We start from the raw sequence: 19,334 nt of genomic DNA on the forward strand, positions 1-19,334 counted from the left end.
TGGGGGATTGCAAGATTGGTGTGTCTGAAAAAGCAGCATTGCCTTTTGCTTTTTAGAACAGCAGACTCCAACAGAAAGTAAATGCACAATTCCAGAAAGATCACGAAGAACTATAGTTACTTTTATCCTTTTTGGTGAGGAAATAATTTTGGTGCAAGAGTAACAGTGTTTCCAAATGTTTGTAGGGAATGGCTCATCCCTGAATGACAAAGTTCTTGAACTGTGCACTATGTTCAGAAAAGTTTTTGAATTTGTTAAGGACTAATACAGCAGCAAATATTGCTTTCAGTCCTTGTAAATGCTTTCATCAGAGAAATCTGTAGGTGAATAAGAATGATACTCAGCAGCAGAATTTGTTCTATAAAGAAAAAGAGGGACTTAAACTACTAGTTGATACTTTGATTTTTACATTTTGATATATGAGGAAATGTGTAAAATGACTTTCCAAAAGACTTGTCCCTTTTAAGTCATGATTCCTATGGTAATCCTCTTGTGGTGTGCCTCTTCAAATTTTCAAGACAGAACTAATATGATTTTAATACATTCAGTGCTTTATAGATTACATCAGTCTTGCTAAAGAGCTAGGTAAGAGCTCAGGTAAAACATTATATAGTGCCCATGGATTCCATCCTACACAAGGCAACACTCTCCCCCTGCCCAGAGACCTTCTCTTCCTGCTTCTCCCACCACAACAGATCATTATGCTGTATTCAGTCATTTATTACTTTCTTTTCTAAACAGAAAGCAATCACAGCAAAACATGCAGTGACTCATGTTGAGAAGAAGATAAGTTATTTATGATTGTTTGAGGACTTTCTCATCCCAAAATGTTGGGCAGCTGCTGAAGAGGACTCCAATCACAACATGAAATCTTAAAATATTCATTAAAAATGTTATTTCCAGAAAGGCTTGACAGTCACTATGGCTGGGATATTTGTATTGCAACTTTCCCCTCCTTGTCATCCCTGTCATGGTGTACTATTTTCAGCTGGTTTAAGGGAGCAGTCCCTATGGAACTGATGTTATGATAATTATTAGGAGAGATTACAGTGTGAATACTTCCTGTGTGACTGCTCTCCAGCATGGGAAAGTTGGAGGGCCTTCTATCTGTGTTGTGTGTTCTGTATCTGATGTCCATGGAAGCAGATGGCATTCAGCATAGGTTAGAACTGCGCTCTCCAGTCATGGGTTTGGGTGTTGACCATGGTTTATTTATGGAGACAGCCAGGCCTCAAAGGGATATGAACATCCATTTGGGAAGAAATCCAGAACTCCTGAAAGCAGATCTGAGAAACACAAGTGAACAGGCTGCTTCTGTCCCAGTGTATTTGTGATTTAGCAGTATGAGCTTTGTTTATTTTCTGTGTGATGTCTTCTGGGATTTCACATACCCATGTGTTTGTACTTTTATTTGGCTGCTGGAGGTTATTCTAGTGAAGTTCAGGAACTGGTTTCAGTGAAAATAGTCCTGGCTATCTTGCTGACTAATTTTGGGGTGGGTTTTATTGGTTGTGGTTGTTTTGGGTTGGTTGGTTGGTTTTTCAGGAGTTTTGTTGTTGCTGCACATATTCATTAGTTTAACAACTTTTACAGATCCCTAAAGGGGAAGTAGCTGTAACAGTATAAAAAGGGATTATTCCAGTTAGGTAATTCTTCTGTTTAGAAGAAAAGGAAACCAAGCATACTGTATGCATGGGAGTCCCTGACCTCTTCCTGCTATCACATATCTCTTTTTAGGAATTTTTGAGTTTTGTCCCAAAGCAGAACTTGCAGGATGGAATTTAAAATATTTTCAGAGTTGCATGGCAGAACCACTGCCATGAAGGAATCTAAATTTTTTTCAAAGGGCATACTATAAAACATGCTTCTATAGTCATATTAGTCTTGAAGAGCAGGAATTCATGTTTTCCTCTAGCAGTTCTCCCCATTAATGATTCCCTGTATCAGAGTGGTTGCTTGGATAGCTTTGAGGAAGACAGGGGAATGAAAACATTAACTTTGGCTCTGTGTTTGTTAGTCTCAGCTGTGTGTTGTACCCTTGCATCCCAAAGGAGCTTCCTAAGGAGAAGAGAGCTGTTGCACCCTGCTTTTTGTTCATATTGAAATATGAATGATTAAACCGAATTGCTTTCCAAGGGTGTAAAATATTCTTTTGTGTTCTAGAAAATGTTGTAGAATATTAAAACTCAGGTACTTTCAGACTGTTAATCTTGGGTATCCAGATTTTACAGGTTTTCATTCCTAGCTGTAACTGCAAAAGGGCTTGGTTGCAGAAGTTAAAAAATAGTGAAAGGTTCATCGATAAATAGGTGTAAGGACTGTAGAGTCAAAAATCTTCACTCTGCCAGAGAGAAAGTAAAACTTGTCAGACTGAGCATGGAAATGACAGATCTTCAGATAATAGAGTTGGCATTTGCCTTTCTGACAAAAGAGAGACTCAATTGCAGTAGTGGGGGAATTTTTACCAAATGTGGATATTTCAGAAGAAGGTAGTATGTTCAGGGATTTCCTGTTCTCTTTTTGTACTGGGGGAATACTCAGAGTATTCTGAGTGCACAAGTGTGCACTCAGCCCATTGTGTACTCTGGGGAAGGGGGTTTTCAAGCTGTTTGTTTCTTCTTGCCAAGCAAAACATAGCCGATTTTAAACAAACAAAACAATTCCAAACAACAATAAAAACCATGCAACTAGGGATCCTCTAGTTCTTGCAGTATTTCTTGTGTTAGCACCTATTGCCTGGTATACTAACTCTAACCTACCCATCTGGAGGTATGTTCCTTGGTCTTTCCACTCATCCTGAGAAAATACTTCATGATCTTCACTTGCTTGAGACAGGTATTTGACTGTCTCTAGGTAAAAGACTTAAATGCAATGTCAATATTTTTTTAAATACCAGCAGTACTGCCATTGTGCTGAGTGCTGCTGACCTTTGTTACCATTCCCCAGAGTGATTTTTGGGTGTAAGCCATCTAGTCAGACACCTGTTCATCATGCAGGCAAGCTGACCTCCTCTGTCTAACCTATTGTTAGAAATAAAAGTCACTTGAACACAAAGTTAAATTCACTGTGTGTAAGCAGGAATGATGCTCTTGATTTAAGAGGAAGGTGTGTGTATTACAGCACTGATAAATGTGTCCCTGAGAGTCATCCAGCCTGAATTCAGAAGTGAAGTTCCTCCTACCAACAGAACAATGAGTCTTCTAAATTGTCTACTTACTGCACTGAGCTGGAGACCTGAATAAGGAAATTGTTCTGGTCTTCAAAACTAGAGGTAGAACTGGTACCTGAAAATTTCAGGTCAAATGCATCTGTAATGGAAACACCAGGCAGTCATTACAGACACAGGAAGGCACTGAGGGTACATTTCAATAAGTTGCACTTCGGTGTTGCTTGCCTGAGATCATTCAAGCTCCAGGAAAACTGAACTGAACAGATGCAGAGTCCTTGACTTAAATTAATTCTGCTCAGATGAATGTACTGTACTCTACTTAAATAGGTGTCATTAAGCACCTTTCACAGCTTTTTAGCAGGTGTTAAGCACAAAAAATAGATCAGTTGAAAGAAAGGGAGAGATAAAGAGTAAATTTGCTGTGGAGTGTTTAATATCTATCCAGTACTGTGTTGAAGCCCAAAATGGCTTCACTTCAGAGTGCTGCAGATGTGTGCAATGCTCCAGTGTGCTTCCAACTGCTCTCATTTGCAGCCTTGCTTGTGTCAAAGATAAAAAAGCTATATAATGGCATTGCTTTAGCTCCACTGGAGTCAGCCACAAAATTTGCATGGACTTGAACAGAAACTAGACATAAACCTAAGGGTAGTCTAAAACTGGCAAATAGAATGCAATACAAAACTGAATCCTAAGCTGCAGGCTTTTTCTCCATTAAGATGGGGACTGGAAGGTAAATTGGTATCTCTAACAAAAGCTCTAGATTGGTAAATCTTATTTTTTCTTTTTTAATCTGATTAGAAATATAAGATTTTTACTCTGTTACTGAGATTATTATCAAAAAACTAGGAGTTATGCCTCTGGAGTGGAAGAAATTAATCTAGCCTTTAGTAGATGATTAATAATAAACCCTACTTTACCATCCTTCCCTCAAACCTAAAGCAATTTTTCCATTGCAATGGACTGGTTTTCATTAAAGCAAATTCAGTCATATTCAGCCATAACAAGAAGACAGGTACATATAGGTCCAGATCTGACTTATTTTGCACCAAACCCTTTCCCCCCCCCCCCCCCCCCCCAAAAAAAAACCCCAAAAAAACCCACAACCAAACAAAAAACAAGAGAAAACCTTGATTCAATTGTATGATTTATAGGAAATGAAATAATGTGTGGTGTCAAAGAAGTGCCATTTGGTAGGCTATAGCAGCAATCTATATAACACTATGACACTTATTGAAAAACCATTACCTGAGATTTGTTTTTAACTACACTCTCAATTAATAACTTGCTGCCAACTATAAGCACCATTTTTATCTGCACATTGATTTAGCAGAGTTCTTAGGACTTTAAGATTTGGATTCAACACCTAAATCTGCAGACTACTAGTAATTCAGCAATTAGCTTTAAGCTATTGTTTAAATAATGTTTAATGAAAATAATGACAAATTTAACTAAGAGTCTGTTGAGAGATCTGACTCAGAGTCAATAAAAAAGCCAACATTATTTCTGATGCCAAGAGCAGATGATTTTCTCTTGTGAGAGATTTGGGATTTTTTTTCTGATTTATATAGAAGTTGGTGTGAAAGCATCTCTTACAGATTGTACCTAGTTTCTGTTTTGTAGAAGCAGCTAAAAGTTTCTATTGCTTGTGATAACAAACACTGAATTTTGTATTTCTGTAAGCAAAAAAAAAAAAAAAACCAACAAAAAACACCTTATATAATGATTGTTGCAAAATGGTAGTTATATAAGGTTTTTTTATAAATATAATCATGAGCATTGATGTGGAAAAAATATTTTTGTTTTGTGACTAATTAAGAGACACCAATATGAATTCTGTCTGTGCTACAAATTCATTAGTGCGTTTTGGGAAGCTATGGTGCATATTTGTGTTGGTAAAAAAAAAAAGCCTGTACTGTTGGTTGCCTGTAAGTCAGTCTGATCAATGTGAGACTGTTAGCTGGCATGTTTGTTCACACGAGAGCAAAGTGACTTTGTGCAGACTACATTTTATTGTTGAGCTACAGGACAAGTCTAGAAACTAACCAAGTCCTTGGTGGTGATGATTTACTCCCAATGTTGCAGTTTAAGCTGATAAGAAATGATCATTTGTGAAGTCCTTTTTCATTTAACTTTTTTGCATGGATTATGTGCATGCAACCAGTTTGTTTGTTGTAGGAAAATTTTACTAGCAAGGGAGCTGGATTTCCTTGGTGTAAACTCATATACTTGAACAGTTGAATGTTTCCTGTGCTTCAAAATTACCTGTGCAAATAAAACAAACCAACAAACCCTCTAGGGTACCATAGGTAAGGGTCAAGGATGGGAAATGTCTTTTCCTTTCTATTGCATTAGCACGATGGTGAGTCTCTGTGAAAGCTCTACAGGAAGATGATTTTTTTTTATGGAGGTTCAAGGACCTTCTTCAATATTTTTGTCAATTTCACTAAAATGTTCCTACCTGTAAGATTCTGAAGTATTTCAATCTGAAATACACCCATCTATAAATATATTTTACTTTAGTCCTCTTGACTGTCAGTATAATCATTAACAATCAAATAATTTATGAAGATTTGTATTCAGTTCTGGTATCTTTTGTGAGGAAGCTTATAGGTTGGATATGTTTTGATGGTGAGGTTGGTGTTGTTTAGATTCAGGCTTTTTGTAATTAAGGAACTTCTGAAATTTGGAAACCTTGAAATTTAATTCTATGGACACAAAATAGGATGCTGTATGACAGCTGCAATGGAATGTTCTCTTATTCTATGACTTCATGAAATGATGAAATTGTCAGAATTTTTTAAAACTTTCATCTTGGCTCTGCAATAGTGGAAAATGAGAAAATTCAATTTGACAAATGAAAATTCAGGAATAAAATTCACTGATAGCAGATTCCCATTACCTTTGTCCAAGTAATTCCACATGTAATAAAGAAGCCTTAAATTGCCTGTGAAGAAAAGGCAAAACTTTTTGTACTATCTCTAAGGGAAAAAAAAAATCATAATAGCATCCTTTTAAATACATTAAGAAAATTTTATCACTTCAGTTAACCTTATAGATATGTAACAGATATGATTTAGGTGCATCTGATGAGGTTAAAGAGAAAAAGCCAAAAAAAAGAGGCTGCAGCCTGGGTAAGTCGATAGACACTGTGTTGGGAATACCATGAAAGGTCCTCAGCCATCTCTTTCAGGACTGCTGATCTAGCTCACCATGGGACAGCTGGCCAGCCTGGACCATGGAACTAGTCTGTGCTTTAAAGTGATCCTTTTAACACTGCGTTCTTTCCTTCTTGGCTTTTCTTTGGAGGACCATGAGGAGGAATGATGCACTGCTCAGGGTGGCACAACAAAGCAAATTGTAAAAGGAAGCTCTCAGGTAACCTGTGTCTCTAACAGGAATAATCTGTCTTGCATCTTTTGCCACAGAAATGTGGTTTCTTTCGAACAGCACAAGTAATCTCAGTCTATAGCTAAACACAGTTCATATATCAGGTTAGGACAAGGCTCTTATCTGCTTTTGGTTTTTGGTTTGTTTTTTTTTTTTTTTTTTTTTCTTAACAGTCTTATAGTTGAAATGAGAGTTTTCCGTTCTATTTAATCTAGAGAAATGAAGGTGTTTACATAACTTTAATTTTTCCCATTCTGTACACTGAAAGAGCACTGAAAATAAACTGTATCCAGGCTTTTGTACATGTTACACCAAAGTAAAATGTACTGCCAGTGCTGCAACTCTGTATCCACCAGCTGGTTGTGCCACTCCCAAAGCAGCGACCTTGAGCTGTGGACATACTAAACCCCTCGGGCAGTGCTAGTGCTGACTGTGTGAGCCATGTCACTGTGAACAAGAGGGCCCAGTGATTCGGTTCTGAGGTATATAAATGTCATTCTTTCTCTGTTTACCTGGTCTGTGATGCAGCTGGAAGTAAGGGTGGTTTTCTAACTATTCTCAGGCTGCCCACCTGAAAGGACAGGCTGGGTCCATGGGCTTCACTGGGCTGCTCTCTTACCTTCTGTATCTTCAGGAGCTGCCTTCCTCTTCCACAGGCCATGCCTTCAGCTGATGGAAGCAATGGTCTCTTTCTGTCCAAATCCACTCCTTGCTGGATGAGAGGACATTGTAAACTTCCCCCTAATGTCCAAGTGCAGACTTAAAATGAGGAAAAGAACTTGGAGGCATTTTGTTTAATTTGTAATGGCTGTGACAAACCAACTGTTTGAATTAACTGTTCTCTTGCCTCAAAAGTTTAACCTGTTTCATTTACCCAAGCAGTAAAACAGGAGAGTAAAAGTAACGCCTCAGGTCTCTGCTAAGGTCATGTTATTGTGCCTCTGGAAATACCCAGCTGGACAGAGTTGGTATTTCCCAAGGAGCTTCTGCTGACTTGTTTTCAGCTTCCACTGATGTTCAACTGAGGAAAATTCCCCATTTTTCCTTTCAACGCTTGGATGTGGTGCTATTTTTAAAAGAAAAATAAATTACTGTATCATATGCCTGTTACATGTGTTTCAGAAATTTGCTTCTCAGTTGCTGTTTTGACACAAGGTTGTAGTCACCTGAGAAATTAAGTGTCCTAGAAGTAGACAAAAACTTAATAGTTCCAGATTTGCTTAGAGGAGAAAGGAAAGACAGGAGATAATAGTTTGAAACACCAGGGAAGATCATCCTCCTTCTGATCAACACGCTTTCCTGTAGCTCAGGATGAAGTGAAATTTTAACTCTGTAACGCACGCATAAATATCCAGGACATAAATAATAAATCATCCCCTTAGTTTCAGGAAGATGATAACAAGCATTTCTTTTCCGAGGAAGCGTGCCACAACAGGATCAATTTGTTTGTAAAGTTTCTTATGGATTGTTTCTTATGGCGTGAACTTTCTATAAACAGGGGCAAATAGCTTCATGTTACATCAGTGTTGATGTTTTTGAAGCATCTCTCTCATCGGATGATTCGAAAACATCTCTTTCGACGCTTCCTGCCTCCGAGACGAGCTGCTAGATTTATCTTTATTCTGCGTAGATGTTTTCTGCTGCCTGTTGCGAGCAGGCTGCGTCCTGCGGACGGCGGAGAGCTCCGAGAGGCACCGTGCCCGGGGCGGGCTGAGGGCGCCGGAGCCTCCCGTGGGACCGCGCTCCGGAGGCGAACAAAGGGGTCGCCAAACCCATCACCAACAGGTGCTGCACAAGAAACAAACTTTTTCTGGGATACTACTCAGAGTTGCCAAAGGGGAGAGATCCCTCGGCCGCTCCGGGGAAGAGGCAAATACCAAAAAAAACCCAGGTCCGGAGAGGGTCGGAGAGGAGAGGGACAAAGCGGCGGGAGCCCGCAAGACGTGGCGTGCTTCGGGCACGGCGGGGAGCGTGGCCGCGCACCCGCACCTCCCCCGGCACCGCCCGGCCGGGCCGCCCCACCCCACCTGCGGCCGGGCCCTGCCCGCGACCCGCCCCGGGGCCGGTGCGCGGGGGGAGCGGCGGGGGGGCCCGTTTAACCCCTTCCCCGCCGGCGCGGGGCGGGGCGGCGCGCACGGGCAGCCCGAGCCCACCCCGGGGGGCGCTTCCCTCCGTGCCGCTCCCCTGCCCCCGCGCCCTCCCTCGCTCTCACGGCGGAGTTTCTCCGCGCCTTCCTTGGTCTGCCGGGGATAAATAATTAATCCGGCTGTGTAACCGGGGGATTTCTGTCAGCTTCCCTTGCTTGCCGCCGTGACCCCTGAGGAGCGCCCTGATACGTGACTGCTTGGCGAAGGGCGGGGGGGAGAGGGCATTTAGGCGGCGAAGAACACGGCAAACGTTTGTCTTCCCACCCCGAGCCTGTCGAAAATGACACGGATAACTTTCGCTCGCTCACGGAGGGAGCGAATGTGGCACTGTGCCCAGTGCTGTGCCTCAGGTGCACCGCTCAAGTTAGGTGTGCGGTACTGGGTGCTCAAAAATCGCTCCATCCTTCTGCTCTCTCAACACACAGAACTGAGAGGGAGGATGCGTGGAAATGAAGTGTGATAATGGTTTGAATCCCTTTCTTTTCATGTTTTGAGATATGCTGATCGAGCCACAAATCTTACATCTGCACGCTCTCTCATTAGGACACTTAGATTGTAGTCCCATCAGCCTTTACTCATGAAAGTAATCCTTCTCTTAGCAGGTGGTGGGTAGGGTTTACCTCTTAGGACACCAATTCTCTTTTTTTTCGTTGTAATCTTAATGAGCAATCGTGAACACTATACAAAGATCATATTCTTTCATTAGAACTACCTGAAGTTCCTTTTCATTGTATTGTAGTGTCAAAGTGTTGCAGAAGACTTTTAGTCGTTGTTATAGTTTCTCATCCAATTTTTAAAAATAAAGTTTGCAAGGTGCATGGTGCAGAAATCCAACATCAAATTTAAAGTGTGGTTGACATTTGATGGGTACTTTTTCATTGGACAAAAGCAAGTTTTCAGAAAACTATTGAAGGAAATGTGCTGCTTGTCAATTCTTTGTATGTTTCATGGGAGCAGCTTTCAGGATATGAGTAAATTTCCATAAACTGTGAAAATATTTTTATATTAATGACGCTGAAACAGACTTTGTCCTGCAAGATCCTTGCTAATTTCATGACAATTCCTGCTTAATATAGTTTGCATCCTACTGGGCAGGGATAGCAACAAGAGCAAACATACATAAACATATCATAAAACATACATTACTTATTGGGACAACTGTACTGCCACAGCACCTGATAATAAATATGACGTGTCATCTCTTACAGAAGTGTTAATCTCCATAATACAGAAACTCACTGAGGTGCTCGGTTCTTAAATCATGCCTAACTGATTGTGAGAAGTTGCTCTTTCCCTGTCAAGATTTATGAAGTGTGTGGATTACTGGATTACAGTGTAAACTTCAACACAAAGCATTTAACTTTTTTTCAGCGTGGTTGTTAAATCAGGTGTAGTGCAGTTAAAAGCAGAATTTAGGAAGAAATTATATTAAATTTCAGTGTAGAAATGCATCACAGTCCCAACATTTATGAAGAAATCTCAGCCCTTTGAAAACTTCTAGGTTTCTAAGAAAATTTTTGCACTAATAATGATATGTCTTTACATAACTTTTGGTATTTCAGTGACTTTCGCTTTTTTCCTTGCAGATTATGTTTATTTTGAAAATTCTTCCAGCAATCCATATCTCATTAGGAGAATTGAAGAACTTAACAAGGTACAAATATCTAAGACTCTTTCTTAACCTTTGGCAACGGTCAGTGTGGTTGTTAAAACCTGAGAATTATTTCTATCCCTTAAGATTTCTACTGTAGTAGGGGTTTCTGGTGGTTACTGAAAACTTGCTATGTGATATCCTCTAATTCTGCCTTGTTACCTAAGGAAACACCCAGTTGCTCATTCCTGTTGAACAGGATTACTCTGCTGCAAAAATTTTCTGACAAATTCTATGAATTCTTGGAGAAATGAATGAATTTAATTTTCTGGCTGGCGATGACACTGTGAATCCATCTGGAATGACAGCTATCATGTAATGTGTCTGCTTTTAGATAGACATCTGAAGAGTTGGAAGGTACCAGCGAGACTTTGCAGTGATCAAATGACAGAATATGTGACTTCCGTGGCTGTTTATTGCTCTGCCCATTGGCAGCTGTGAATGAAGAATGGGCTTTTGAATAAAGTACAGACTGTGTTCTCTGTCTTTATCCTGAGTGTATTTTTCTAAAAAATGGAGGCTCCATTGACTATCATTTTGGGGAAAGCATGATTATTTTTCTTCACTCTGACACTACTAAGAATAGCGTGGAGTTTCTATGTGCGTTATTTTTTTACTTTTCCCTCAAGCAGTATTAAAACTTGCTGATGTGCTACATCAAAAGTTAATTGTTAAAATGTCCATCATGATATAAGTAATGATTAAGGTATTTTTTCCCCAGTGGTTAGAAAGTAAATGAAAAAATCGGTGACCTGCAAGTGGTTTTCTTCTTATTAATGAAACACAACACTATGCCATAGCAGACATCAACCACATTAACTGTTAGTGCTGTCCAACACAACATCCACTGAACTTGTGCATGGCAAATAATTTTTGACTTTTATTGGATAAGAAAATTTTTTATTCACAGTAATTGACGTGATTCCAATCATGTATTGAATGCAATGTTTATTATCTTTAAACTGTGCTGCTATAATTTAATCTTGCTTGTGCAGGGTAAAATAGTCATGTATTGATTTTTTTTTTTTTTTAAGAGAGGTTGAAGGTTGTAGTCCAGACATCTTGAATGTGAATGGTTTGCTTTCATGTGTTAAAGGTATCGAGCGAATGTGGAGATGTTATGTAAATATGTAATGAAATGCTTTGATTATTGTTCCACCAGGGACAATAATTTTTTTTGTAAGAAACTTTATCAAAACATTATACTTTTTAGTATTAAATAAGTAACTCAAAGTAAAAAAGTATTTTTGTACCCTTCAAGGAGGAGGATACAGTTCTTCAAATATTAGTGAATTCTTTATAGAAGATCATAGCCCCCATAATGAGTCATGAAAACAACACTGAACTAAATAGCTCTTTTATTTTAAGAGCTGTTGTGACTTTTTTCAAATAAACCTCAAAAAATAAATCAAATAAGATTTTAATTTTATTAATTTTCAAATAAAAAGTCAAAAAGGCTTTTTCAACAAATGTTATATTAAATGAGATTCTGAAAAAATGCTAGAGTACTTTGAAATATACATTTCTGTCTAAAGCTGGATTATAAAGAAACGTTCACAAGATTCTAATATTTCTGAAGGATTCTTATGTTAGCATGATACTGGCATTGCACCTCTGACCACCTGAACAAAATATAAATTCTGAGGACTCAATAATTGTAGTTAATCCTCTTGTCTGGTCTGAAATTGGTACTGGCCTCTGTCAAGAAGATTTTATTTATTGGAGTAATTCTGTTGATTTCAGCTTGACTGATCATGTGAGAACAACCGATGTGAGGGAACACTCCAAGCAGAGAGCATTGAATTTGTATTACTCAGCTAAGGAGGGATACATCCTGACTTGATTTTGTCTTTCTTTTGTAGACTGCCAATGGGAACGTGGAAGCGAAAGTGGTGTGTTTTTACAGGCGAAGAGATATTTCTAACAGCCTTATAATGCTCGCAGATAAGCATGCTAGTAAGTAGATGGTGTAGGGCATTTTTCCTTACTAACACAGCCACCTCAATTTCTGCAACTGCTTAAAATTTCAGCGTTTTTTTGGCATGTGAAATATATATTTGTGTTAGGCATTTATTAATATCCATTTGGTTGCTTAGTATTATCTGATATTCTCCTGCTCCTATTAGTTGCTTCTGGGAATTAAATTTAGCTGTATCCATGTGGTTGAGACTGTACATCTGGGAAAAAAAAATGTATCTTTTTATCTGGAAGATACAGCTGCATTTCTTTTTTTTTGTGTCAAAAGCAATTCTTGGTTGTAAGTTAATTTAAGCTTAAGAGCACTTGTGATTATTTGATGTGACTTTTTTGAGTTAGACATAAACATGTACTGCTTAATGTAAAGAATGAAATGTATCATTGGAGACTGAAAATTACTGGAGAGTGTAAAAGAGCTGTTATGTGCGTTTATGCTAAATGTAAATACTAGTAAAAAAATAGGGGGGTTGGGTTTTTTCTTTTTTCTCTTTTTTTTTTTCCAAAAAAACAAGTGGTAATAGGTGAAAAAAATCCACATTTTTCAACATGAATCTAAACTTTTTTTGTATCTGCCATTTGGTATACAAATGAAATATCATAATGTTCCATAACTCTTTGATGAAAAATAAAATTCTGAAGAGAAAAAAATTCGATTCTTAAAATATAATTCAGAACCTAAAAATCTGAGATGAAAACAGTAATTTGCAAAACACTCTGGTCATGTTTGTAAATAACTGAAATGTGAAGTGTGTCAACATCCCGTAAATTTCTTGCCACATGCTACTAAATACCATTTTGATTGTGTATGATGCTTGAGTTTTCAAAATGAATCTGTGAGTAAGATATGTAGGGGTTATAAATCTCTAATTTATTGGGATGAATCTCTTGAAAGACATTAGATAATGCCAACCTTTTTATGTAGATATATGATGGTGTAATTAGGTGCTTAAAAAATACCCTGCAATTGGTTTAATGTCCAACTCTGGTAATTTTACTCATCCAGGTATGGTGAGTGAAGAGAAATTGCCAACCTTTGGCTTTTGTTTTATTCTTTTATTGGCCGTAGAGAAGTGGGGATATATAATATGAAGTGAGTATATAATATGAAGTACTGGCTTGGTTTTTATAGGAAGACAATACATCTTGCTTATGTACTAAGAAAATGATTTAATGTTTTCTTATATAGTTGGGTACACTCTATAGTTATCTGTGACCTATTTAGGATCATCAGCCCCCACAATCATTAGTCTTTTGAGTTCTTTCTGCTGAAATGTATAGAAATATAGAAATTTAGGTGAGCTTCACTAAACTTTCTAGCACTTTTTTTTGTTTTTCTTTTCTAATGGAGGGGGCAAGAAAGTAAGAAAATGATAACTTTTCTGGAAGTACTTGTTTTTTTAAAAAAATTGATTTTTTAAGACATGAAGTTTGTAATTTTTTTTTTTTTTTTAGTTGGCTTATTTTTTAGAAAAGGGTATGTTAGTCCTGTGGATATCACTCAATCTGGAAAAGTAAGATTTTTCTACTTCCTTTGTGAGTTTTAGATTGCCATTTTGTCAGCACTTTGAAAGAAAGGATTTGTTGATGGTCTGTTGCTCTTCTCCTGTAGCCTACTAGGGGTTTGTTGGTGTCACTAGGAGTGCCGTGGAGTCTTCCATGGTGTTTTCTCATTTGGGATTCTCTTGTGGTTTTGTAGTGAGGAAACAAATGTGATTTCCAGCTGATTCAACAAACATCTTTAGAATGCCTGTGTCTCACAGGTTCCGAGCCCTCTAACCCAGCGCTCTTGTGAATTATGTTTCTCTATGAACATTTTCTCTGGACACAATGTGTCTGTTCTGACCAATCTGTAGTGCCAAGTTCTCTTAGGAGATGTTTGTTACAGTTACAGGGGACAGCACACAGCGAAGGATTGCTCACCCAGAGCTTCCTATAGCTCACAGAGCAGATGTAGTTAAATGTCAGTTCAATTTAAAGGCTTTCATTCTGGAATAACACAGTGTTCTGTTTAAAAATATGGTGTGTGTAAACAAAATATTTGTATATTTATGAATTGCGTGTTTTGGAAATGTTTTATATAGCTAAACATGTTGATGCATCAACACTTCTACCTGGTTTGGTATAAAATAATGTTAAAAGATACAAGTCTCTTAAGGAATGGTAACTCCAGTTCAGCCACTGATTTCTCCTGTGTGCCTCTTTGGAGAAGTCTTTTAAGTATAAGATCTGCTTTATCTTTTCCAATGATATTTTCTATTGCTAGCATTTTTTAGTTATTTTTGATTGAGAAAAACTGGTCTGAGTTATGCATTTCTCAAGATTTTAGCAGGTGGGGTGAAGAATCATGTTACCTGGGCTGTTGGGGTCCACTCCAGCTAGCTATGGACCCTTGCCCACACGATACTTCATAGGCGAAGGTAAAAGATTAGAGAAGCGCTCTCCTCCACGTGGGAAACGTTGTCCTTTATTCCAAGACACACATCAGGTGGACAAACCCATGGGAGAAAAAGAGGGTGTTCCTTCGTGTCCCCAAGATGGGGACAGAGGGAGAGGTCCACAGCCAATGGAACACCAGTGAGGAGTGGTGAGGGGAGGGGTAACCCAGGGGAGAGACCACCAGGGGGTACTGGGACAGGTGAGGGAAAGACCATGTGATGGGGAGACGGGGTAACAAACCACATGATATAACATAAGCTATACAGTGCAATGCAAAACTATTCTGTGCAAATTCCCGATCACCCAGTGCAAGAAAACAACTAAACTGGTGCACCACAACAGTGGGGGTTGGGGTTTTTCTGACTGACACATCAATTTCTGAAGGTTACATTTTGAGATGTAGCTATGGTCCCATTTACTAAAAGAAGAAAAAAGCTTTGTAAGAAAATATTTTGAAACTTTAAAAAGAAATTTTCAGTAACTTGAGAAAGTTTCTGAATTATTCTAAAGAACCTTTGGGAAACATGGAATAAAGTTGATCTGTGACTTTATCACTGGTAAGGAGTTGGTATATTGGTTTCCTAGGGTGTTTTTTGTTGGTTTTTTTTTTTTTTTTTTTTTTTTTTTTTTTTTTTAAATTTGGTTTGGTTTTTTGTTTGCTTGGATTTTTTTGTTGTTTGTTTGGGTTTTAAAATTTGGTTGGGAATTTTTTGTTTGTTTGCTTTTGTTTCAAGTTGTCTTCCAAAATGTTTCAAGGTATTGTAACAAATTGAGGGGGGAAATAAAATTTTCCTTAGGCCATTCTAAAATACTCAGATACAGAGTAGTTCCCTTGTTTTCAAAGAATGTCACTAATCTGTGAGGAAATTGTATTGCCTTCTTTCTTTCCCTGGTGTTTCAAGTGGAATTTAATTAAGGAAATTTTTATTTGTCTGCCAGCATCATGCATGGCATCAGCTTAGGTCTGGGAATAGTTCTAGAAGCTGACTGTAGCCACTTAAATCCAGGGATCTGGAATGTTTTATGGGCACTTGAGGACTTTTTTCACTGTTGATTTATGTTACTATTAAGTAGAGTTTATGGTAAGGTCAGCTTGAAATACAAACCAAAATATTGTCCAGGATCATCATCGTGGTCCTGTGCAGCCTCCTGAGCTTAGTAAGAGAGTTCTTTTGGGATGTTAACACTCACCAGGTTGTTGTTTTTGGGGTGTTAACTCACTTAGGTTGTAGTCATCACCATAGGGTCACTGGGAGGGGGCTGTTCCTTTCTTGGCATGAAAGAATTGACCAGCAGCAGAGTAAGGCCTACTGTGAAGGGAATAGAAGGAAGAGAGATGAGTAGAGGATGGCAGGCAGTACAAGAGAGATATTGCAACAGATATCCGAGTGCATAAGCGAGTGAACTTGAAGAGATGGGACAGAAACACTCAGCTCATTAAAATGGGTGAAGCAAACATAAAAAAGGGTGGCACAGAGATGTTTCCTAACTAAATGGTGTGATTGAGAAATTGCCAGCTGTAGCTGAATCTATAAAATGTAGATGATTCTTTATCTTCAGTAGAATTAATGTAAGTATTTTAGGGCAAGGTTTTAATAGCTGTGGAGAGGAGACTGTGTCAGCTTTGTACCAGCACTGGTTTTGGGTTACAGCGAAGGGCTCAAGTTCTTATTTCCTTCTTTTGCAATAGATTGCAAAGAATCATGGAGTATCCTGTATTACAAGGGACACATGAAGATAATTGGGTCCAACTCCTGGCCCTGCACAGGGACCATTCCAAGAACCATACCATATTTGAGGTTTATTCACTACTACTTTGTTGAAGCTGAGTGGGGTGACCTAAGTGCATGATGCCATTTTTTGCAGTTCCTTGCACTTTAAGTTCTTTATCTGATCATGTGTTATCATGTAATACTATGTCTGAAGTCATTCTCTTATTGCAACTCCTCAGCCAGCTTTTGCCTAGTCAACCATCTGGTGAGGATATTAAAAAAAATTGCTGTTGTTGGAGTCCATCATCTTCTGATTTATTAAAGAAGATTTGTTTCATTTAGGTGTGCTAAGATGCTGACTAAATGCCAAGAATATTCCTGGGCCTGTGATAAAGCTCGTGCAGAATGAATTTTTTCTCATTAACAGAATTTATATTCTTTGTGAATGAGACAGTACTCAATTAAAAAAAAAAAAAAAACCTCAGAGATATTTGTTTCATTGACTGAGATGAAAGGTAAAATGAAATTTTTCTAGATTACAGAAGCTGACAAAAAATAATGTTCAATCTCAGTCTTTCTTTTTAAACATCACTTACTGGCTTTACTTCTTGTTGCACATTTTTAAAACTTTTATTCTTTTGCTCTTGATCAGTCATGTTTCGTGTCACATTGCTTTGTAAAATGGTGTTTCTGCTTCTGCTACAGAATTTTTGTATATGATAGATATCTATGAGGAGAAGAGTCCTGCTAGGGATTCCTGGTTAGACAATCATTAGGTTGGAAAAGACCTCCAAGATCCAGTCTTTAACTGAGCCCTGCCGTGCCCACTGAACTTTATCATCAGATGTTGGAGTCTGCACTCAGTTCTTACCTTTCTATGACTTTGATGTTTTGCAATCAGAAACAAATCCAGTATTTTCTCTGTACTTCATTTTTTTGCCTGTAAAGCAATGCTCCTATTAGAAGTTCTTATTAAAGTTGGTGAAAAATATTTAATATGCCAATATGTTTTTTATAGTTGCCATTAAAAGAGCTCAAAGTGCCTTACAAACACTCATAGTTTATTTTCTATACAATATCAAGAATGTTCCAGCATTCCTGAAAATGGCTTGATCTTGCAGAGCAGTTTAGCTGCTGCTGAGCCTTCTTAATTTCACTTAATGGTGCTTTGTATTTGAGGGGAGGATTATTTTGCATTTTGTCTATGTTAACTGCCAATACTCCAGATGCATCAGAGAGAATGAAGCTGTTAATATTCCACATGATTTTTGAGAAACATTTTATGTAGTAGAGCAGCAGGGTAGCAGATATCATGTAAGAAAATGAGCTTAACTTGAGCAGTAGTGTTTAACAGATTACTCATTGATGTTCCCAAAGATACACAAAACTGAAATGTGAATTCCTTTTCATGTGTCATCAGGGTTTTCAACATATGGTTCCTGTTGCATAGTGGTGTTCTTAATACTCAGCTCCAGGAAAAACACAAGAATTATTCCTGCCCTCTACAGCAATTAAAAAAAAAAAAATTTAAAAAGTAGTATGAAAAAAGTTGTATGAAAAGGGCTGTGAAGACCCTTGGGGTTGAGGAAAGGGCTCCAGAGTAAAATGTCTAAAACACCTTGTGGTCTTCAGTGTTCTGTTATCTCAGTCACATATTTGACTCAGTAGAATTCAAAACATTTATAAAGTACTATAGCTGGACTATTTTTCTCCAATCAGATTGTAACACAACAAGAAACTTGGTAATTTTTTTTTCTTTGGTTCTGTTTCTTTTTCATCGTAGTAGTTCTTGTACATCAAACTAAACAGGTTTTCATAAAGCATACAATGTTTCTTTAACCACAGTCCCTTTTCTGAAAAATCACTTTAAGATGACTTTTCCTGTTACCTAATTCAAGTCACATAATGTCTTAGAATAAAAAGTATGTTTTGATTGGAGATTTTATTTGAAATCTTAAATTGTCTTTTTTTTTTTGATTTCACTACTTCCCTTGATACCTGTTGACTTTGCAGCCTTCGTTCAGTTAGAAGTACCCTTGGTGAAATGAACCCAAGAGACAAATATTAATTCTTCTACTGCATACAATCAATTTTCTCTGTCTTGATAATTTTAAATGTTGAAATAATTCATAGTTTCTCTTAAAAAAAAAATCCAAACAAGAAAAAACCAACTCCATGGTGAATACTTTTTTGGTCTTGCTTATGATCATGTTGGTGAACAAAAAAACCAAAATAAGTCTTCAGAGCTTAAGAGCTCAATTGATTTGTGCCTCTTACAGTAGTGTAAATAACACTTCCCTGGAATTTTGTGGTTTTTGGAAAGTTTTCTGTTAGGTTACAGTTGATTTTTTTCAATTGCGCTTGGTGAGAAGACCTTTCTTGCTTGCTGTTAAGAGATCTGTTGATATCACCTTGTGATGAAAGACACCATTTTTCCATTGGATAGGAGAAAAAGGAGCTAAGGCCTGGAAAGACAGAGCTGGGAATGAAAGGTAGGAGGGTCTCTTGAATTTATATAAGGAAGAAGGCTTGGCTGCCAGATATGCCTGAGGAGTGGGTGAGCAGACTCGTGTAACTGGTTCAGTGAGATACTGCCTTGTTAATCTCAAGGCTTCTGTAAATATAAACTGGTGTTTTGTTTGCAGCTTAGTGTCCCTGGCTCTGGCATCTCTGTACACACACACACACACCCCCAAGAATTAGAAGAAAATTAGTTTTGATCTCACATAGTTGCCCTCTTCTCTTTGAGGACAAGGCATTTTTCAGAAGTCCCTGTCTGTGAGCGGCTCATCAGAAAGCTCTTGGGTTGGTGAATGGAGACAAAACCAAATATAGTAAGCCAGGAAATTTGGGTG

At 38.1% G+C, this 19,334-nt stretch overlaps 1 protein-coding gene across 1 annotated transcript in view; it reads left to right on the forward strand.

Annotated features, from left to right (window-relative positions):
• The first annotated feature begins 9,152 nt into the window (after positions 1–9,152).
• The window catches only part of MTA3 (metastasis associated 1 family member 3), a 133,625-nt gene continuing 123,443 nt past the window's right edge, over positions 9,153–19,334 (forward strand). Inside the window, exons 1-3 of the mRNA XM_041477090.1 lie at positions 9,153–9,168; positions 10,290–10,357; positions 12,217–12,310. Coding sequence (XP_041333024.1) covers positions 9,153–9,168; positions 10,290–10,357; positions 12,217–12,310 — 178 coding nt within the window. The remainder of the gene's footprint in view (positions 9,169–10,289; positions 10,358–12,216; positions 12,311–19,334) is intronic.

The sequence above is a fragment of the Pyrgilauda ruficollis genome, unplaced genomic scaffold (genome assembly GCF_017590135.1).
Source record: "Pyrgilauda ruficollis isolate IOZ18807 unplaced genomic scaffold, ASM1759013v1 scaffold4, whole genome shotgun sequence".
Classification (NCBI taxonomy): Eukaryota; Metazoa; Chordata; class Aves; order Passeriformes; family Passeridae; genus Pyrgilauda; species Pyrgilauda ruficollis.